General features: G+C 38.6%; 1 protein-coding gene across 5 annotated transcripts in view; it reads left to right on the top strand.

The window, feature by feature from the left end:
• The window catches only part of Astn2 (astrotactin 2), a 987,955-nt gene that overhangs the window by 311,811 nt on the left and 652,109 nt on the right, over positions 1–24,035 (top strand). For all 5 annotated transcript variants that reach the window (XM_057784267.1, XM_057784266.1, XM_057784268.1 and 2 more), the window contains one exon: positions 22,368–22,475. In XM_057784267.1, coding sequence (XP_057640250.1) covers positions 22,368–22,475 — 108 coding nt within the window. The remainder of the gene's footprint in view (positions 1–22,367; positions 22,476–24,035) is intronic.

The raw sequence follows: 24,035 nt of genomic DNA on the forward strand, positions 1-24,035 counted from the left end.
GAGTGTCTGAGTCTGGGTACTAGCTGTAACTACTCTCTGTCTCTTTGTGTCTGTGCGTGTATGTATACATCTGTCTGTGTGTGTCTGTGTGTGTGTGTGTTCTTGATCCTTTCTTCATGGATTTCCAGGCTGTCTCTAAGTCATTCGTTTAGGTCTGATGTGAGAGTCCCTTCTGTGTGCTGTGATTAACATTAATGAATAAAGAAACTGCCTTGGCCTGCTTAGATAGGCTGGGAGGACTGGACTGAATGCTGGGAGAAAGAAAGGTGGATTCGGGGAGACACCATGGAGGCACCAGAGATAGACAAGCTGAAACTTTGCTGTAAGGCCACGACCTCATGGTGATGCACTGATTAATGGAGATGGGTTAAATTAATATGTAAGAGTTAGCCAATAAGAAGCTAGAGCTAATGGGCCAAGCAGTGATTTAATTAATACAGTTTCTCTGTGATTATTTTATGGCTGGGCACCTGGGATCAACAAGCGGCTCTCATCCTACATAGGTCTGAGAATTATTTCAGGTCCAGAAACTGGGCATGTGATTGCTATTTCATTAGTACTTGCCAACATGACACACTTGCTCATTTGGCAGGAAGACCTGAAACGTGTGTGGGAAGGCAGGGTTTTCAGTTATCCTCAAGAGGAATGTTAAGAGCTTTGTATCTCTCCCATGCTGAACAAGAGCCAAAATATTTTGTACCTTTTTAGCATTTCATAGTTACATAGTATATAAATATACACAATTCCTTTTCCTTTATAGCTCTGAAAATATATCATTTCCTTTAATATAAAATAATAGCTATTCAGTAAAACAGAATCGCTTTTCATGTTCTAGTGCCATTATCCTTACTGCTCGCTCTCTTTCTCTTTTCCTCTCTCTCTCTCTCTCTCTCTCTCTCTCTCTCTCTCTCTCTCTCTCTCTCTCTCTCTCTCTCTCTCCTGCTCACAGGAAAGCTTCTAAAGTCAGAACTCAAAATCTTTCTATAAAGAATAGGACAATGTGCAGTGCTATTGCAGAACTCCTGATTTTTATTGTGTCCCTAATTTTTTTGGATAATGTGTAGATTAGTAACTCTGTTTTTTATGTTAATGAATTTTAAGCATTTTACTTTGAAATAGATCAGTGAGGCAATCTGTCTAAATTAGGCATTAAGAGCAGGCTGAGCTCAAATTGTGTACTCAAGCATGGGTTCTTTCTAGTACTCATGAGGATTGGCTCTTCTTTGAACTATGGAGGGAGTAAGTCTGCAGCAAGTTGTTGTAGCAGTGCAGTACGGGGTGTGCTATAAGGTGCAAGGATCTCTAGAAAACACTCTTTTGACTTCTTTTACTGTCCTTAGGGGCCTTGCTAACCTGGTCATCACAGTTCTTGGTACTTAAGAGTCCTTAAAACAGAAATCAATTCCCAGGAACTGAGAAATGGGAAATAACATACCTTGTTTAATAAAATCAATTTCATTGCTTTCATTTCCCTAGTGAATTTTCCCACTTAAACAAGTAGTTGAGTTCCTGAAAAGTGTATGTCCATGCAGATTTATCAAACTCCATGTAGATATCTGTGAAGGAGAATGGATGTATAATTTTTCTTCACCTGCTCATCTTTGAGTTTTTTTTCTGTGTTGAGCAATATATATTCATGCATTGAACAGTACTTATTGAGCACACTCTGTGTGTGTGTGTGTGTGTGTGTGTGTGTGTGCATATGTCACAGGAGCAGCTAAGACTATGGTAATAGTACAAAGAGATGCTGATATACCTAAGCTACACCCTAATGTACGATAGGGGCAATGAATGGAGCTGCAATGTCATTTCAGAAAGTAATGAATGCTACAGAGAAAATAATGTAGAGGAAGGAGATAGAATGTGAGGTTCAGAACAGGAGGTCTCTGAGAGGGTGGTTCAGGGAAGGCGTCTTTAGTACAGGCACCTGGATAAAGTGAATCCAAAGCATTCTAAGCAGGGAAAGACACTAATGTTATGATCCTGATGCTAAACAAAAGTGAATGCACTAGAAGGCCCAAGCCTGGTGGCATGGAGCACTGTGCAGAGGGAAGTAAGGCTGGATAAGCAGAATGTGGATCCTCGACTTGAGACAGTAGGTTTTGGAGCACCATCCTAGATTAATGAGAAGTCATTAGAGACTCATAAACAGGGATTATAAGTGGTTTGATTTTCATTTATAACAATTTGTATGAAAGTGACATTGGAGACACAGAAGCTGAGAGAATGGCAGAGAATATTAAACACAGTTAAGTAGAGAACAGGGAAGTCTATCCCGAGACTGCAGTTGTGGAAATGGCAATGCATGACCAAGTCTGTAGGTTTAAGTAGAAACAATTGGGTTGACTCTTCTCTAGGAGAGAGAGAAGAACATTCACTATGACTGCCATGTTTACAATGTTCTCTTCCACGTTAAAGCTAGGACTGGTGTTGTCCGTTCTAGGATGGAAGCAACCAGACAAGAACCTGATTAGAAGCCATTTCCAAAAATGCTAACTACCCAGTTATGGTCTTTCAGCTAAACTGACTAATGGTTTATAATATGCCTGGTAAATAGAAAATTCCTTTTCTTTTGTAAGAAAAGAACATAGGGAAATTAAAAAATGTTCCATGGCATGCCTCAAGCCATACGGTAACATGAATAGAAAGTCACAGTGCAGACACTGGGATCCTGAAACGTAGCTAGTGATAATTTTCTGCCACTGACTTTTGAATCCCCTTTAACCATAATAGCATTAGTTTGCACTCTGCCCTTGTGAGTAAGGAATAAAAACAGAAGTTATATGTTCTATTTACATTACAGTGAGTTTAAAAAGTGTGTATTGATGTTTTCCCCTCATGAATGTCTGTGTATCACATGTGGGCTTGGTACCTGTAGAGGTCCCCTGAGACTGAAGTTGTATATGGTTGTGAGCTGTTATCTAGGACCATCTAGGTGCAGGAAATCAAATCTACATCCTCTGGAACAGCAGCTGGTTCTCTTAACCACTGAATCATCTCTCCAGGCGCTATAAAAGTGTTTTTAAACACGGGTTCCACCTGCCTCCTTCTCTATGATTCCCAGATACCATACTGGTGGTCATAGCAGCACGGGGAAGACTTAGACCCAGAACATATAAAATTTATCCTAGAATTCCTTACTAGGTCAGAAAAAAATGGAGTGTAGCATCTGCTCTGACAAGATGCTGCTCTCTAGTGGGACAGAAATGAAAAAGGGCATTGGGGCAGTTGGCAGCTCAGATAAGATAAAAATCAGTCTTAGCACATGTGAAATATTTCACATTGGCATCAACAGGCAAATGACTCGGCAAAAAGTGTTAATATGAGACCATCTTGTCGGAGTGTCAGCAGCTTCATGAGGTTCGACATTGTGACCTCTTCTTGCCCTATTTCTTTTTGGCCACTATTTTCTCACGCTTACCTCCTGACAGGTGCCATAGCAAAAACTACAGGAGGGAAAACACATGCTTGATACATTGTGGCATCAGAAGAACTCTTCCTATCCACAAACAACCCCCTACTACTCTTTCCTAGAGTCGTTTCATTGAAACAACTCTGGATAATTAGATTTATGTTGTTGAAAAAAAAAATGTTTCCCTACCCTCTTCTCCCAAAGCTGCTAAAACTCTAAACTTGTTTAAGAAAGATAAAGAAAAGTGCAAATAGCGAATTGAATTTAGTCCATTCCATTTGGATCTCGGCTAATTAAATTTAGAATTTGTCCAGAAGGCTTTAAACGTCTGGCCCAGAGGAAATGGACCTTTCCCAGTTTGGGGGGAACAGGTTTTCCATGTCCAATAGATGCTCCACACTCACCTCTGTGAGGCATCAACTGTTCTGAAAACTTCCCAGTCGACAGCATCAGCTCCTGCTCTGCACAGTGTTGACACACCTTAGGAGGGCTGAGGACAGCACCGGGTGTGGAGACCTTGTTGGGTCATTCTGCCATCTCCTCGTGTGAGTGAAATCACTCTGCTCAGGATGCAGTTGGTAATGGACCTGGTTAGATGACAGGTGAAAAGATGCACAACCCTCACTACACATTTTCTAAGATAATCCTGGATGCATCAATCCACGCAGTTCTGCTAATTCTGGGAATAGCATTCGATCAAGGCAGGCACATCCTTGTATAGACTGACTTTCTTTGAAAGATGGTCTTTGTAAGGAAATTAGAACCAAACTCATATGATTCCCTGCCAGAATAAGCATTTCCTGAAACTAGTGAAACCCAAAAATGAAAGGGATTATAAATTACCATATATTTTCATCCTATTTTCACAGGCTGATTATATAAATAAATTCAAATAATGGCTTAATTATGCAAGAATTAGGAGTAAAATAAAACTCCAAGTAATTCCTTAGTCATTCAAAGTTTGCAGTGTCCTTTGAACACACCCTCTAGTTTAAGTTGTACAGTAGCACGAAAGTGTGGCCATTGTCTTAGAGATTTGGAACTCAATGTTTAAAGCGGTCAAGCCACCCAGCTGAAGAACTGTTACTGGTGATTATTGCTATAACAAATTGCCACAAAGCTTTGTGGTTAAGAGTCATCACTGTTATTATTACTATTAATGTATTTAAATTTGTTCACAGTTCTTTGTATTGGGAATTTGGGAAGGAATAAACTAGCAGTGCTTACTTGGGGCTGTAATGTGGTCAAGTCCAACACCAAGTAGAGCTGTAGGTGTCTCTGAGGCTGGAGGAAGCTAGCTGTATTCTGGCCCATGGGAATTGTTGATCTCTGCTGCTTCTGTAACCTTTTTGCATCCATGGATCTTTATCCATGGATCAAGTCTGGCTTCTGTCAGTGCAGCCCTTCTCTGGAGAGCTAGATGAAGCTGCATGGCCCCTGCTGACCCTGCCTTAGAAAGCCCATAGCTCTTCTTAAAGTAGTAAGAAGCCCACAAAGATGCACGCACCAGAGACCACCCCAACGCAAGAGGACATATGCAAAATTATTGAAAGGCTGTTTGAAACCACAACATAATTCAAGAAGCGAGATTCGTGTGCATGTTTTCATCCCAAACCTAGTATTTTTCCATAGCCTATGTTGGATATATATGATAAATTTCAGTACACAAAACAATTCCAAGCTAATGTGATGTATAGCAAAAATTTTCCAGTTGCTGGAATAAAAGGTCTTGGTTTGCTGAAATCACACTATCTGATACTCCATTAGATTGTCTCTCCTCCAATTTCATGCCTGAAATGCAGAAGAGAAGTGAGAACTTTTGTCCCTCTGGGATTACCTCTCTGCCCTTAAGTGAGAATGCCAAGAAGAAGGTGATTTGGGAACAACTGATCATCTGTGTAACCAATAACTCAACGCCCTTTCTCAGTCTGATAACTGGAAGGGACATTGCATAATGTTTCAGTTCACTGCAACAACTTTGTGGGACTGCTGTGGCTTAGTAAAAGAGTGCTTCTCTTGTAGTTTCAAGGACCTAGTTTACATCCCCAGCACCACTAAAAAAAATAAGAAATATTTGTAAAGTTCCCCCAAAGAACAAACAGAAATATTTAAAACAAATTCCATCATCCTGCTATTCAAACAGCACCTATATTTAAATTTTAATCTGATTTTTTCTCGATTCACTAGTATTTCTCTATATTGAATTTTAGATCAAATTTACTAAGTGTAAATTATATAAACTGCACTAATTTACAGTTTGCACTTTTGTGAGCTTTGGAAAATGTACCCATTAATACCATTCCATATCCCTCCCTAGAGAACACCCTGACCCTTTGTGAACTTCATTTCCCCGCAGCAGTCAACCACACATCTGCCTTCTGTTACCATGGTAAATGTATCTTTTCTAGCTATAACATAATTTCAGAAAAATTGTGTATTCTCCTTTGCATCTGACATCTTAGCTTCAGTACAGTGATTTTGACTTTCATCTGTACTACTGTATATAGCTGTAGTTTGTTTTCAATGCTAACTGACTTTGTTATCTAGAAATATATTTCTACTTCATCTGTGTGCCCATTGATGGACCCTTGAACTCATTCTAAGGCTTTGCTGCTCTGAGTAGAGCTACTATGAATATGTACAGCATTTATGTGGGTGTATGCTTCTGTTTCTCTTGAGTAAATAACTAGGGATTGGGTGTCTGGGTCATCTGATTTTTATGGAAGTTAGAAATTTTGAGCAATTTTTAAAAAGCTAGATATATAATGCAAATAATTTTTATCATCAATACAAGATGCTTTTACTTTTAATCCTTATCAAATTCAGTGATGTTAATGTTTGTTGAACTGTAAACTTTCTGTTTTATAATAATATCTTGACATAATTTCATTTGCATTTTCCCAAAGACCACAGCGGCTAAAGATCTTTCTATTTGCTTACTTGCATTCATGTTTCCGAGACAATACCTCAGAACTTTTGCTGGCTTTTTTTTTTTTGTCATGTGGTAGAATAATTCATGAAAAAGTATGAAATATAGTTACAAATCCTTTACTGATATAGTCATTTAAAAATGTCTTCTATTTGGGGGCTTATGCTTATTTTTGCTTAGTTTTACCTTTTATTAAGCAAAAATGCTAATATTTGAAAAAGAAGTCATGGAGAGGTATAGTAGAAGGATTTTCAGGGGGAAAGAGAAGTGGAAATGATGTATTATGGTCTCAAAAATAAAAAATGGTCAAATATTTAATTTTTATGTTTTTCTCTTATGGTCAGTATAATTGCTTTTTAAAGACTATTGCCTATCCTAAGGTGAGAAGGAGTTATATCTTTCATGTCAATCCAGAAAGCTTAAGGGTTTAACTCTTCCATTTGGGTTTATGATCTGTGTCTAGATGCTAACTGTCAAGAGAAAACTTGTTGAATCAGTAGCCTGGTTAAATAACTGTGGCTTACCTTTCAAGGGACAAACATTGAAAGGGGAAACTCATCATCTGCTAACTGCTTCCTTGAACTTTTTTCAGATCCTGCAAATAGTATTTTATATTTTGGTATAAATTTACTATTGTTATATGTAAGATGGTAGTGAGGTCAATATCTTATTTCTCCTAACTTGAATAATCTCCATGTTTATTGCTAATAATTTGTTAATATAGAATTTCCATTTTCTGTCTCCCTTTTTAAAAACTGCTGTAGGAGCATGTCTGTCTCCTATAGTATTTATCAACACAAAGCTTATATTATATTATAACAGCATTCACTATTTCCTTAAAGTAGGATATAAAAGATATTATCTATTTTTAATATTCACAAATAGCATTATTATATGTATAATCATGCATCCTTTTTGTGGAATAATGCTCTTGTACCCTAAGAAGATTTGTCTCTTGTATTGGTTTAATAAAATGTTGATTGGCCATTAGGCAGGCAGAAAGTATAGGCAGGGCAACTAGACTAGCAGAATTCTGGAACAAGGAAAGGCTCAGTCTACAGTCACCACCCAGACAGAGGAAGCAAGATGAAAATGCTGCACTGAGAAAAGGTACCAATGCTCATGGCTAAACATAGTTAAGAATTATGTGTTAAATTAAGTTGTAAGAGCTAGTCAATAATAAACCTGAGCTAATAGGCCAAAAAGTTTAAAATTAGTATAAGCTTCTGTGTGTTTCTTTGGGAATGAACAGTTGTGGGACCAGGCAGGACAGAAACTTCTGCCTAGACCCCCTTTCTATGTACAGGATAGTTTCTTTAGGTAAATTACCAGAAGTGTATCAAAAGAGATCGAGTGGACATTTTTTAACATTCTTTCTTATATTGCCAAATTGCTTCCCAAAAGAGCTGTACAAATTTGCACTGCTCACAGCAATTTAGGAAAATGATCATTTCATAAAATCCTTACCAGCACAGGATATTAGTAAAATAAGAACATTTCAGTTTCAAAAGATGAAAATTTATAACCAACATTTTAGGAAAATATACATAATAATTTAAAAGCATAGGGGAGAGATTCTGCTAGTTCTTTGGCCATATATTCCAAAATGAAGTAGAATTTGCAGAGAAAACTATGAAAAAATACTGAAGTTTTTAACAGATAACTAAAGATAGTTACAAAGAGATTTGATATAGGAATCATAAATGAAAAGATATATTTGTATAGAAAACTAAAAGATAGGAAGAAAGGTCAAAATCACTAACAGTTTATCCTAAACGTACAAGACTACTTTCAAAAAGGCTACAACTTCATATTTGTCAATGCATAGTGGGTGAACCTGAAGGAAAACCAACAACTATCATTCAAGTTTTTAAATTGTTTTTGGAGCAATAAGAATAAGAAAATGATTGCCCCATTGTATCAAATAACCAATACCTAATTACTAGATGAAAATATAGAACTAATTCATCCTAAAACTGTCAGATATGCCAAATATATATGCATACATCTATGCATACACTCATGATCTCTCTCTCCATATATATATATATATATATTTATATTTATACGTATCTATCTATCTATACACACACACATAGACAGATTTCAATATGTAGTTCTGTAGCTCTCACTGTCTAGGAAGTTGCTAAATAGACCATACTGGCCTTGAACTCAAAGATACCTACCTATGTTTGCTGCCATGGTACTGGGAGTAAACACACATGCCACCATAGCTGGTTTGACTCTGTAGTCTTGGTCAAGTCAAATACTCTCTTCAAGCAATGTTTTCCTGGTAAGTACTACACACATGAACACATGAACTTAGTTACCCTCTTTTATGTACCAAATAGGTTTTCAACAAAAACAAACCTCTAGTTTAGTTCTGCCGCTTGACATTTGACAGATACTAGTAACTACTAGTTTTGTCTCCTCATGTTTATCTTACAGTATATAAAGTCAGAGAATTATGAAAATGACAGATTGGGCAGTTAGGGAAAAAGTATCTTGAAAGACTAGAAGGAAGGGCTTAATCATACAGATATAATTTGGCAGTACAAAATATTCTTTATGTTGATACAGAAAAATTAATTCTACAGATAGTAAAAAGACCTATTTTGTTTGCAGTTCATGTGAACAAGGAACTGAAGGCATAGTAAACATAAGTCAGCTGTCAGCACAACTGCAGAAGTCCTGGTAGCGTGATTATGTTTCAAACGCAGGGCCAGCAACCTGGTAGCCTGTTTCTGCTCAGGGCAGGTCAGATCACACGTGAGCTGTCATGCCTGATGCTAGACATCAAAAATCACATTTGCTTGAGCAAACTCACTTTATTTTTGCAAGAATGTGACAAAATTAATTCAAAATATGGAAAGCACATGAAAACCACTAGGCTTCTGAAATAATAGTGCAATGCCTAGTGCTGTGGGAACAATGGAGGATATAGTGGGGTGGCCACTATTACACATAGTAAATCAAGATTATGTGGGCATATCCTGCCAGAGAACCTATTGACAATATAGATCTGAGACATGAACTAAGCCTATCCTGTTTTGGATAACAACCCTTCTTTATGTAAGATTCATATGGCTATTTAGAAAAAAAACTTTCTAATCAGTTTTCTTCAATGGAGGGTAACTGAGTATATCATCCACCCTCCAGGGCAGACCTCTTGCTTGGGTGTAGTTGGCCAACAAAAAATGAACTGCATTTTCTGGTTGGTTGTTTTATGCCATTAGTGTGTGTGTGTGTGTGTGTGTGTGCGCGCGCGCATTTTTTTGTTTTACTGTATTTTTATTTGTTCTGATTTTCAGTTTTGGGGTTCTTTGTTGTCTTTAGAGAGAAAGAAAGTACATAAATAAAATTGGGTGAGAGGTAAAGAGTATCTAGGAGGAGTTGGAGGAGGGGAACATGTGATCGAAATATTTTATAAGGAACAATGTTTTAAATAAAAAGTTTTCTAAGGCTAGAAGTTTATTTCAGTGGTAGAATGCTTACATAGCTTGTTGGCAGTTCTAATTCAATCTTCAGCAAATTGAGAAAGGAATCATTGAAAACTTTAGGCACCAGGAGATTGGTTAAATAATGAGGCAGATATTAAATTATGTTAGAGATGAATATTTACACAAACACATTAATCTTCATTTTAATTTCATAAATGATCTATGTTTATTTCTTCCAGTGGGGTGAATAGGTGATCAAAAAGAAGAAAGTTGTTATTTAGAGGAAATTTTCCTTAATGTTTTGTTGGATGTACATTTGTTCTGAAGAGATTAATATTCAGATCTAGGTGTGTCCACACATAGAAATACACATGCATAATATAGAGTTTATATAGTAGAAAAATAATGGGCATATAATTGGATCCCAATACATAGTTCAAACACAAAGAAATAGTGACTCAGATTTTACAAAACTCACAGGATATTAAGTCATAACGGTACACATATATATTATAAAATATATGCATATTAAGTGCATAATTTAGTATACAAATAAGAGGAAAAATTGTATTTGGTTACTATGTTCTTTTTTGTACTATGATTTTTCTGAAATAAATTAAAATTCCAAAAGTCCTATTTTCAAAGAATGTGAGAAACAGCTGAAGGAATTATTAATGATGTTTATCTTGGGTGGAAATATTGTGAGTAGACACTAGCTGCCTTCTGAAAGACTATCATATGGAATAAAGAACCAACCTGACCTTCTTGTTCCAAATGGATAAATAGAATCTGGATGATGTAAATTGCTGGCAACTTGATTCCAGGCCAACAGCAGAGACTCAAACCTTCACTTTTAACCAAATGCCACACCCTGGAACTCTTTGCATTCTATTTCCATTTTGCCATCTCTGAGCTACATGACCTTGAGCAAGCCATTTGTGTCACCTCTGACCTGCTTGCTCTTATCTTTCAAATGGAATAGCAATGCCAAGCTCATCCAATCGCCGTGAGGGGCAAATACATCCTTATCTTGAGGAAGGAACTGAAATTGTTAAGTGGTATGCAATATTTGTTAGATGCTAATATCTTTTTCACTTATCTTCTTAGTAACAGGACAGACATAGAGCCCATGGCTCTGGAAACTGAGTTCAGCTTTCCATTGTATGGGACTTACAGATGATAAGACTGAGTAACTTTATAGTACTAGATATAGAAGCTTTCTTTTTATCTACTTCTGCAAAATATACCATCCTAGACTTAGTCCCTTAAAATTTTAATCTTTGTTTCATAGATTCCAGGATTTAAGAGTTCATCAAAGGTAAAGGAGGCATGTATTGTCTCAGTTCCACAACAATCAGACTCTATCTTGGAACTCTCAGTACTGGAGGTGGGTTAGAATCAATTAGAATTTTTATTTTATTATTTATTTATTTATTGGATCTACTTCCCCCACATTTTGCCACCAGGGGTGGCTAAGGTGTTTTGAAAATCAGTCTCTTCTGGGTTGTTAATGACCCCTTCACATGGCTGAGTTTGTCACAGTGCAATGGCAGGTCTCTCAGTCTTTTCTCCATGGTAAGTGGGTTGAGGCTAATCCCAGAGGTCAGTGCAGAGTGAGAACTGAAACCAGAAGTTCTGCCTTTGATGGAAGTCATAGCTCATATAGGCCAGAAGGCAGAAAAATTAGAATGGGAGATTTGGTAAAAGATCACTTTGGAAAATACATCTTTCATTGTCTAACTCTGGGATGTTTTAAAAGACAATGTTTTATTTTAATTAAACAATAAGTTAAATTTGATTGAAGAGTTTTTGTAGGATGTAGAACCAAAATTTGACAAAAAAAAATCGGGCTATTCATTCTTGAAATGATCTGCTATCTCTTCCTGGGAGGCTCATCTTACAGCAGAGATCACATGATGACTTGGTTTAAACTAATGCAACAAAAAGAAAAATTTTTTTGCAAAAAATATATGTAAGTTGTACTATTTTTTAATTGACAAATATTGGAATTTATTGGAGGGAAATTATGGCACACAAAAGCATCCATGGCCCCAGAAAGAATGAAGAGGTTCTGGAGAAGCAGGAAAGAAGAAGAAGCAAAGAGATTTTTGTGTTGTTGTAGATTTTGTTTTGTTTTTGTTATGTGTTTTGTTTGTTTTTCTGCTTGTTTATTTGTTTTAGTCTTTTTTTTTTGCTTTTTCTTTTGTTTGCTTGCTTTGATTTATTTTCTTGCATGGGGGGGGGGGGGAGCATGGCAGGGATGAGGGGAGTAGAAGGGACCAGGAGAATGGAATCAGGGTAAAACTCTCAGAGAGTCAATAAAGGAGTTATTAAGGGGAAAAAAACAAAAAAATGAGAAAAGAAATTTAAAAACCTCAAAAGGATCCAACCACTAGTAGCACTTCAATATATTTCTCCAAATATCACTATGTGCCTATTAATGCTTAAAGTATATAGTTCAGAAATAGAAAAGCCATGCACTTTCATAGCTTTTACACTTTAGTTTATAACATTATAAATATCTAATAATGAATTTTTTCTTCCTTTGTCTGATCTATTAATTGATTAATTGATTCCTTTAGAGAAGATTAGACTCTTCAGCAAAACTGGTCTTAACATTTTTTTAACCTTCCTATTTAATTCTCAAAAGCACTGTGATAAAAAGGAGTGCACCATTGTGCCTAGCTTTTTACTTTTTGAATTAAAATATATACATTTTTAGAGCTTGTATTTGGTTTACTAACAGATAATTTATCTAACATGCATAAGGTCCTGGATCAAGTCTCTATTATCATAAAATATATGCCTGTGTATTTGTTTTTATATTAGAAAGTAGAAAATATCAAGTATCAGCAAGTATATAAAATTTCTCTTTGCATTTTTCTTTGTATGTTTTTGTTCTTAACAATGTATCATGGAGAATTGTGCCTGTCAGTAAATATAGATTTATGACACAGTGTTTTAATGATCTCATGAAACTCTATTTTAGAGATAAGTCATAACTTTAATGTCTTTTATAAATGTATGTATTTCTATTTTTGTGAAATTATGAAAATCAAATTTAATTGTGCATTTATTTGTGAATTATTCCACCATAAAAGACAATTTTTAAATTCAGCATGAACCAGAAATGCTGCAGAATCCCCTGGGAATTCAGATAAGCCAGGTTCTGAATGCAGATCTTACCGCTTACCTTTGTGATTCCCTAACTATGACAAAATAACACAGTTAACTCTCGCCTGCCAAGACTTGAGACCGAAGCATGTGTGTAGTCATATCTGTACCATGTGCCAGTCACAATGCATGGCAGATAGCAGTTGTTGTCTAAATGACTCCAAGAACAAGCTAGATGACTGGCTCGTTCAGAAAAGCACTTGCCTTGCAGGCACAAAGTCCTGAATCTGAACTTAAAACAAACAAACAAACAAGAACACTATGTAAAATAAAATATTACATGTGATGGCATATTCTGAGGCTCCTTGGCTTGCCAATATAACTGGTGATGTCCAGACTAGTGAGAATCCAGACTTGTTTCACAGAAGATAATTGAAATTTCTCTAGACAAGATCCAAGGTTGCTCTTCTTCTTCCCACACGCATATAAAAGACACTGTCTTGCTTAGTTTTTTTATTGTCAACTTGAGACAAACTCTAATCACCTGGAAAGGAGAAACCTCAGTTAAAGAATTCCCAAAATGCAACTGACCATATCTTTAAGTGACAGCCTTAACTAAAGAATGACATGGGAGGGTCCAGTCCACTGTGATGGTTGTCATCATCCCCAGGTAGGTGTGCCTTGTCCATATGAGAAAGTTAACTGAGCAAAAACCAGTGATTGAGCCATAAGTAGTATTCCTCCTTGTTTCTGCTTCAGATTTTTCCTGTCTTGAGTTTCTGAAAGAGTCAGACGAAATAAATTTTCTCCTTCCATAGATTGCTTTTGGTCAGAGTGTTTTGTAACAGCAACAACAGCCACCAAAAAAATAAACCTAGAACATGATCACACACATGCACACACACACACACCAGACATAAAAGTATCTTTAAAAAGTGAATGCATATGAAGATCTGTAATTTAGTTCCAGACTGGGAACAATTGCTACTTGTGTGGTTCAGAGGACATTGAAAGTTTTATTGGTTTCTGTTCTCCACCCATGACTGCTACCATTTATGTTCCCTGGATGGTTGGGGTTCAGATGGGTTTTTGAATTCCTTAGGCACATATTTCTCTATCTGGTGCAGTTTGGGACAATCTGAAAATGCAATATCGCTGTCATCAGCTTGAGGAAGACAAGGAGCTTGAATAATTTAACATGTCACCACCATCCATCATGATAGCAAGAACGGGAGATGGAGTGTGGAGAGGTTAGAGGCAGGCCTAACAGCAGCTGACAGAACAGGCCAGCAGACAGGGCAGCCTAAGAAGAGAAGGGAGGTTTGCAAAGAAGAGCAATATGCTACCTCTCGTAGATCTTGCAAAGGCCGTGTGCCCCCTTGCCCAAGCTTTCCTCATAATATGACCTTAGACTTGTTTTGATGTGCTCCTTTGCCCCAGAACAAGCTCGAGATCAGGCTCCCTGTTTTCCACTAGCTATGTCTTCATCAGAAACCTCTAAATACTTCTGAATATCTCCACCTACTTATTGGCAAAATTCACACTAGACTTGACACACAGAGGCTTTTGTTAAATTCAAAAATGTTATACCCCCCAATATCTTAATTGCTTCCCCCAGAAAGTGACTTGAAAAATTCAGGGATGCTTGTTTTGTTTGCAGCATTAGAAGACTGTTTGATAGTATGGTCACTTAGTAAATACCTTTTAGTTTAGTTAGTAAATGAGTGAGTTATGCTGCTAACACTATTTGGAGTGAAATTGAGGTCTAGGAGAGATGAATGGTTACTCTCTCCATTCCAAGTGCTAAGCAGGGATCCAGGAAATCTGAGAGCTTGGCCCCCATCAAGGAAGTTGTGGACCACCTCCTCTCTTTTTCCCAGAGGCCCCTCCTCTCCTTTCCTACATGACATGTCTCTCATCTGTCTAGAGACGATAGGAAGCAAGCAGAGGGCTTCTTTTATTTTTTTATATTCTTTTGAACAAAAATCTACATAACATAAAATGAACTATTCATTACGTTAATGTGCACAATTCAGTGACATTTCGTACATTTACAGGGTTGAGTAACTATCACCTCTATCTAGTTCTAAGCACAATTATCACCAACAGAAATCAGAACTCATTAATCGTCCTTCCCTATTCTTTGCTCCCTCTTTTTAGCCCTGGCAACCCTTAGTCTTAGACAGGAAATTCTGTCTTTTGGGATGTTTCATATAGCATGTATCTTACTATTTGTGGCCTTTCATATCCACCTTCTCCCATTTTTAAAAATGTTTCTGAGGTCTATCTGCATGGTTTCATATGTCAGCATTTATTATATATCAGTAATATTCTATGTGACTACATTTTTTTTTACCCATTTATCAGTTGACAGACATTTGCCGTTACTATCTTTGAGCTTTGTGGAAAACACAGCTATGAATGTCCCCCTCCAACTATTTGTTTAACTCACCTTTTCTGTGCTTAATGTCATGTGCCTAAGAGTGAAATTCTTGAATTATTTAGCAAATGTGCTTAACAGAGTAGGAAACTTTCAAAATGGTTCCTATAACAGCTACCCCATTTTCATTCCCACAGCCATCAAACCATTCATGGTTTTCAGTCTCTTCACTAATGTTCGTTCTATTGCAGTATTTTTCCAGAGACCAAACTGGCATTATGACCTATTAGAAATGGTTTTGTTTTACATGTACTCAATAACTAATAAAATTGAGCAAATTTTTCACGAGAACAGGGGTGTTGAATTGAACCAAAACTAAGTTCAAAACTGAGCTCTGTCCTTTATAATCTTTTGTGCAGATTCTAAATATTGATTTGTCTGTCACTAAAGCTGGAAGTTGCTCTTGCCTGCCAGAACTCTTTGAGGTGCATATGTGTTTTTATATGGAAAGTGCCCTGCCCAGCACTGCTTGCCATATCGTGTGTGCCCAGGCTTACATTTCAGTGGCTCCCTCACAGACAACTCAGAACAGAGAACTGGGAGCTGGTTCTGGCAGGTGTATTTCTCCTTCTGTTCTTTTTCCAGCCTTTGATTAAGTGGAAATCTTAGAACAGCCCTGAGTAATTAATGGCTCCACCTTATGGCACTAAATCATCAATTTTATATCAACACAGCAGCAGCGAGAGCCCTTTGCCATCCATCTGAGTCTCCTCCAAGTCAGTCCACAATTGGCATCTCACCTCTTCAGATTATATGGATACTCAGTGGCTATAGACCTTGAATAGCTGCCATCTTTCTGGGATGTCACAGTGGAAGAGTGACTACCAAGCATTTTCTTTTCCTCCTAATGAAGCCCAGTAAAAGTTATGAATGTCAGGTGTTCTGACAACCTAACACTTTGCCCAAAATGACCATGTGGTCTGACAGTCAAACTTGAGTTCAGAGCGGTTAAGGACTTTGTCCAAGTTCACACAGCAAATGAGTGAGACATAGTATTATAACTCAAATCTGATGTCAACGACTTACTTTTCTTCTACTGACATATATAACCTCTCAAGACTCACAGCTTGAACCAATAAGAGAGCAGCTTGAACCTATGAACGTTGACAGCAAGGGTTGTGGTTATTGTTGTTTAGTGGAATCTCATCTTCATCTTCTTTATGTAATTTATGCAATTCACATATAAAAATTACAACTTACGGGGCCTGTGGCTTATTTATCATTCTCCTGTACCCAGGTCTTTACTCTATTCTTCACCATATTATTTACTGCATAGTGCCTCCAGAATCGTGCTCTCCACTAGGGTGAGTGTGTGGAATATGGTTGCCTATATGGGGCCATGCTGCTAATATGACATACAAACTCAGTGTTAAGGACTTCTTATGAAAAAATAAAAAGAAAAATTTTTGTGTTAAGTTTCACTTAGTTAGTAATGAGCATATTATTTTTCATGTATTTGCTGACATATACCATGAAATTGATTCAATCCAATTATTTTTATAATTTTAGATTTTATTTACTTTTATTTCTTACATATTCATGTTTCCTGAATATATCTTTGCACTTTGTGTGTGCAGTATTCACAGAGACCAGAGAAGGGCATTTGATCCCCGGGGAATGGGGTCACAGATGACTGTGAGCAACATTGTGGGTGCTTGAGATTGAACCTCAGACTTGTGGAAGAACAGCCAGTGCTCCCAACCACTGAACCATCTCTCCAACCCCTATTTTTTTACATTTTAAATGTTCTTGTTAGAACACTTAGATTATATATGGTTTGTATATATTTATGCTAGACTGGCTGGAAAACAAGCAGCTATGCTGGCCCTCGGTTTCCACTCTGAAACTAAGTCCTTTAGTACTTACAGAAGGGAGGTAAGAGTCAGAGGAGGCTGGAGGATGAATAGCATCTATCCTCCTTGGGACTTCTCCCAAGGCACGGTCTCTGTGTTCTGAAGCATATGAAAGGATGGATAAGTGCAAATATCTTGCTAAACTGATTAGATTTGTTAGAGGAGTGAAAAATGGAAAACATCTTCTCATGATAGCATACAGGAAAAGACCTGCTAAGCTACAGGGCTTAGCATGTGGATTCCTTCCTCGCATACAGACTTTCCCAGATGAGCATAAATCCACACATGTGTGCACTCGCCCACACACGTCTTCTCCATGTTATTCTAGTTATCGACCTGACTTTGGAGGCCGACATATTCAACTGCAACCCCAACTTTCCACTTACTCCCTTGCTTCACACTACTTGGATAAAATGGGTTTCTAATGCTGTCATTATGATTGATGTGGACATTAAGTAGGGTATTTGTTCATATCTTATTTTATACCAGAACAGAGCCTAAAGGAATAGACTTGGGAACTGCTTTTGAGATTTTAATGGTGATCCTTCTACTTATAAATTGTGTAACCGTGGACATATAATATCACTTAATATTCCCATGTCTTCATGTCATTCTCATGACAATGAGAATTAAAGGAGTATCTTGCCTCTTAAGGTTCTCATAGGGATAACATGAGATAATATGTGTTAAAGGCTTCGCTCAAAATCCTGTAGAAAAATACCACTATGCTGGTGCAGTTTTCTGTATTGCAATAGAATTGTCTAGTAATGCTTCTGTCCCCTCCACTATCCTATCGCAGTAGAGAGGGAATTCTATCTGAATCATGTATAATATATAAATTCACTACAGAGATGGAAAAGCAGATCGTTTATTTGCCAAAAGAAGAAAGGTAAAAATCAGGTGGAAGGGAGGTAGAGCCATGGGTAGGAAGCACAAGAAATAAGACTTTCACTGAAATGACTAAAAGTTAGCGTGTGGCTCAAAGGGACAAGAGGGGTCTGTTATAGTTCTGTAGCCTAGCAATACTCCCTTTCACTCTGCAGCTCATTATATATCACACAATAAGAAGATGCTCGCCCTGGTCCTTGTAGTTGCTTTGTCAAATATCTTCATTTCTCTCTGTCTGAGAAATAAGCAGATGAACAAAAGTCCACCTTTTCTCCCTGCTACCTCTTCCTTCCTGTTGGTTCCATCTTTATGACAATAAAGTCTTTGATGGTTACTTTTTAAAAGTAGGCCTTGGACCTTCTTCTGTTCAGCTACTTCCAAAATTCTAAAGGGTCCCTAGCAGTTTCTTCTCAAAGCCTTTGAATGGGATGCTTCATCTGATAGAGCTGGGGTCCTGTACGCCTCTCAGACCTGCTGTTGTTTTCAGCAGAACTGAGAAAGTAGTGTCTGAGACAATGGCTCAGGATACATGTTGGAGCAAAGATCAGTTGAGGCTACCCTTGAACTTTCATTCATGAAAATGCTATCTTTAGTCAATAACTTAGTGGTAGATCACTTTGATAGCAGTCAGAGACCATGGGTTCAATTTCCAGCAATGCCAAAAATGACAACAAAGAAGAAAATGTTACATTAAAGTGGAGAATGAGAGATCAAGTACCTATCTTCCACACGCATGGCCTGTTACGCTGAAAGCCGTGTTGTAAATGGTGAAAGCACTTGCACTCGGGCTCCAGTTCCCCATCTCTGAAAGACCCAACTCCAATTATTTCTAATTCACTTCTCTTTTCTGAAGCTCAGTTACCTCATCTGTAAAGCAGATATAATTAAACCACCCTCCTAGGAGTTCAGTGATTTGGAAGGAGGAAAGGAATACAGATCACACAGGACTTGGAGCCTTGATGCTGGACTGATAATACACTTTCAAAGGTTTCCTCTGGAGATATCCCAAGGAAGCTGTCTTCATTAGGGTTTTTTACTGTTGGGATAAAACACAATAACCAAAAAGAAAGTTAGGGAGGAAAGTGTTTATTGGGCTTGCGTTTCCACACTGTAGTCCATTATTGAAAGAAGTCAGGACAGGAACTCAAACAGGACAAGAATATAAAGGTAGGAGCCAATGCAGACGCCATGAAGAAATGTTGCTTACTGGCTTGCTCCTTATGGTTTGTTCAGCCTGTTTTCTTACAGAACCTAGAACCATGATTCTAGCAGTGGCACTACCCACAATGGACTGGGCTCTCCCCTATCAACCACTAAGTAAGAAAACGTCCTACAGACTTGACTATAGCTCAGCCTTATGGAAGTATTTTCCTAATTGCTGTTCCTTCTTCTCAAATGACTTTAGCATGTGTTACATTTGTGTAAAACTATCGAGCACAGTGGCCAATTTGAAGACTAAGGACCCCATATTCAGGACAAGAAAGCTAAGCCCTGAAGACTAACTCTCTTAAATTTCAGTTATGTCCCTTCAGAAAAGTAGCTTTGCCCCAACATGTTCTTATGTCTTTGCTTTATTATGGTCTTCCTAAGCATTACATCTTCTCAATTTTTTAATTGTCTTCATCGTATTTGTTGTCTCTGGTGTGTATGTCCATGATTGTGTTGATTATTAACTACTGTTGGAGAACTCAGCCCAAGCGAGTGGCCCCATTCTCTAAGCAGATGGTCCTAAACTGTATGAAGAAGCTACCTGAACCTGAACAAGGCAGCAAGTGAGCCATAAATAAGCATTCCTCCATGATTTCTGCTTCAAATTCCTTCTTGAGTTCCTGGCCCAACTTCCCTCAGTGATGGATTATAACTTGAAATAAATCCTTTCCTTCTCTGAATTGTCAGTGTTTGATCACAGACACAGAAATCAAACTAGAATAATTATCTAGATTTCTAATTAAATTACACCTCCCTAGTGAGTCTATCCCCATGCTGTCATGTAGACAAATCTTCCAGCAACATCGCTGGAGTGAACAAGCACAATGCCATGGTGTGGACAATGTATGCAAGCGTGACGTCAGTGTGATGGATGTCCCTTCAAACCCCACCCAAGAAAGCTACAGAGTAAATCCCTTTGTGAATTGAACAACATTCTCCACTAATCTATGCTTTTCCTTTCCTCAGATGCAACTTTGAATCGGTAATCGGTTGTATGGTGTTTGATTAAAAAGATACAAAAAATTTAAAGGGCAGAGTAGCCTCCCTATTTCCTTATTCTACAGTCACTTTTCTCAATCCAGGAAAACCAATTTTAACAGATACTTCAGTCTCTCTAGAGATAGTCTGTGATTTGTACAACTGAAGTCCCAGTCCTTAAAATGTGCCTCTTTCCCCTATCCACACATTTACCCTCACCATGCTCTGCATCTCTGACCTCCTTCATTCTTCTCTAGGTATAGAATTTTTCAGTGTCTTAATCCATAGTTTTCAATACCTTATCTTTATTTTTTCTTTTTCTTTTATTTGTTTATTCATTAAAAATTTCCACCTCGTCCCATTTACCTCCCCCTCCCTGTCTCCTCAAACCCTCTCCCCCTCCTTCTCCAGTCCTAAGAGAAGTCAGGGTGCCCTGTTCTGTGGGAAGTCCAAGGTCCTCCCCACTCCATCCAGGTCTAGGAAGGTGTACATCCAAACAGACTAGGTTTCCAAAAGCCAGTACATGCAGTAGAATCAAAACCCAGTGTCTTTATCATTGGCTTCTCAGTCTGCCCTCATTGTCAGCCACATTCAAAGAGTCCGGTTTGATCACATCCTCGTTCAGTTCCAGTCTAGCTGGCCTTGGTGAACTCCCATTAGATCAGTCCAACACCTTATCTTTAAAAAATTCTAAGAATATTGCCAGGCATAATTCCTTGTGCCTGTAATCCCAGCACTTGGGGAGGCAGAGGAGGGGGATCAAGGCTTTAAGGCCAGAATGACCAACATAAAAAGATATTTTAAAAACTTGACTCAACTCATCAACTCCTTCTCTCTCTCACTAACAAATTAATAAGCAAATACAGAACTCAAAACACATGAAGATTAAGAAGAGCAGCTCCTGCCCTCCTCCATTCCGAATCAGCAACGTTAGTGTCCGGGCACAGTTCTTGCCAGCCCCTTTCCATTATTCATCGTCTGTGAGTCATTGTCCTTCTCCCCGAATGTTCCTCCGAATCCATCTCTGCAGCCGTTCTCATGTCTGCCCCCCTTTCCCATCCACTCTGTACATGTCCCATTTCATGTTGCATCTCTCCTTCTGGGTCACCACAAAGCCTCCTAGCTGCTCACTGAGCCTGGCACACATTCCATCCCTTGGGAGCTCAGAGTTTCCTTTCTGATTCACACAGATAATCAATGCATTTTTGCTCTGGGGCTTTCTGTGACAGTTAGAGGAAAGACCCCAGCATGATACCCACCTTGGTGGAACACTCAAGCCTCCCACAGTGTGGTATGAGCACCTTATTTTTAGTCAGTCCTGCGTTTGATGTTGCCTGTATCTGCCCAGCTCCATGTTCTCAGCGATGCTTCACAAGGTGGCTCCTGGAAACTCCCTTTTCTGATGCCAAAGCCTCATCTATCCTTCAAACCATGGCTTAAATCTTCACTCCTCCATAAAGCTTTCCTCGGCCCCCCGAGTTAAAATGAATTGCTTCTTCCCGTATTCCTAGCATCTCGTTGTGTGGAAAACATAAGCCATGAATTAGGCTTAAGACTCCGAAGGATCCCATTTGTCCCCCTGACTAGCTTATGATACGCTGCCTGGTAAGAGCCGAGTGGCGTTTATCTTTGTGTCTCCGTGTCAGGCTTTGAGCCTGCCATATTCTAAGCCTTTGGTTGAAATGTATGTGAAATTAAGCTGTCTGGGGAATTTTAGAGTTAAGCTCATCGTATATAGAAATGGTAGTTTTCCATTGTTAGCACCCACTGTGGGCCTCCTCTTTTACATGCCGTGCTTCCTCCTCATCTTCAAATCAAATCCACACGGCTAAGAGTTACTTCCGCTGCTGTAGAAATAGAAGAGTTTAGGAAGGTGAGATGGCACCTCAAGGTCATATAGCTTGGAAGCTGCTGAACCATGATTAGAACCCAGTCCTGCCTGACTGCCAATCTCAACTACTTCCATTAATCATGCAGACTCCTGGGTCACTGAGGATCAGCAGTGAGAAACGTGAGGAAGTGCTGTGGGTCTTCAGGATGGCTGGGGGTTTAAAATGCTTCTAGAGTCCTGCAAGGCTGACTGATGGATGGTGCTTCTCTGCAGGGGGACTCAGCTTTGGGAGAACCAAGGGGACATCGGGCTCAGAAGCAGATGATGAAACACAGCTGACTTTCTACACAGAGCAGTACCGCAGCCGCCGCCGCAGCAAAGGTAATCAGTCGAGCCCTTGGGAAGTTCCAGGACTGCCACATGTATTTACAAAGTCCAGGAGGCAGATTTCACGATAAATACCAAATGTAAATTTGTTTCAGCACAATGAGCACTGAACCCAGCATCCAGGACTGATCACACTACTGACTGTCAATCCTGCCTTTTCCATTCCACGCCTTACTTACTCCCTTCCCTGCCCTGCATCATCCCCCAAAATAATTAGAAGCAATTTCCCCTAAATCTATTCATATTGAAATTTCAGTATAGGAAATGAAATAGCAATAATCATGCTGAAAGGAAACTAGCACTAAAAATAAATCATATTTAGGTTAGATGTGTGCAGGGTAATCCATATTACAGGTTCTTAGCATGGGCTACCAAGTTAATTTTGCAAAATTATCAGCAAAAGTGTAAATATATAGGTTCTGTGGTTAGAATTAAACACTTGTCCAGGATGCTTTGGTTACCTAAAACTAACAGTTTTGAAGTTGGCCCCTGTCAATAAGGCATTATATGACCTGTTAAAGAGGGTTTTCAACATTTATTCATCACCATGACAGTCGATATAAGGGATATCAATATGCTGGAAGAAGAATCATTACAGGGTTGCACCTTCAGCTAAAGTCTGTAGTTCTCTGATGATCCCATGGAGTATACAAGAAAACAGCATATTTCTGGAGAACATATACAAAAGCAATTCCTCATCTTGGAGTACTGCTTAAGGTTAGGGAATTAGCAACTGAAAAGTGGTGTTTGCAAAAGAAACCCTGGGCTGTAAGCATGTATTAAACACCCAGGGTTGGTACAGATCAACAGGGTTTGACCACTCCATGAAAGGAGGATCCTGTATTACAGGTAAAGGCCTGCCTGTTGCTTTGCATTGACTGCCATTATGATAACTATGGTTAATCATGGGTGTTGATGGGTTCTGAAGGTGTAAGCATGTCTGCCTTCCACCACCTTTGCACAGAATGGAGCTGAAGCATTGCCTGGGGTAGGGACATCTGTTCGTGATAGATGTTTCATAGCAATGGCATGAATCACACACCTTTGAGCACATTTTGCCCTGAGGCAAGTTATTTACATTCCTTCATCTGTAGAATGGGCCTTGTAATGGCTGCAGCTGCCATTTGGAGTTGGCTATTGATTTTTAACACATTATATAAAAATCATCACAGTGTAAGGGGAAAATGGAGGTAGACATTATTAATGTGACTTCAGTTCTCATTGCTTCGATTCTATTCTCTGTACCCTTGATACCTGTCATGAAAAAGGGCTCCATATGGGAAGTGCTTCCATCGACACATCCCCAAGGAGGAATTTTCAGCCTCTACAACCCTTGCAATAATAGATCCTGCTTCACAGTCCACCCTACACTCTAGCTTTCAGGGATCTATTGCACTACAGATTTAGAAGTTAGTGATCAATGATTCTTAACTTGTCTTCTCCCTCCTCCAATCCCACAGCTAAAATGAGAACCAGGGAATGGTGGGTCTCCTCAGAAAGACTGGGCTATTTGCAGCTGATTGGAAAAACATCCATCACTGAGCATGCACCCTA

Source organism: Chionomys nivalis, chromosome 11, assembly GCF_950005125.1.
Source record: "Chionomys nivalis chromosome 11, mChiNiv1.1, whole genome shotgun sequence".
Lineage (NCBI taxonomy): Eukaryota > Metazoa > Chordata > Mammalia > Rodentia > Cricetidae > Chionomys > Chionomys nivalis.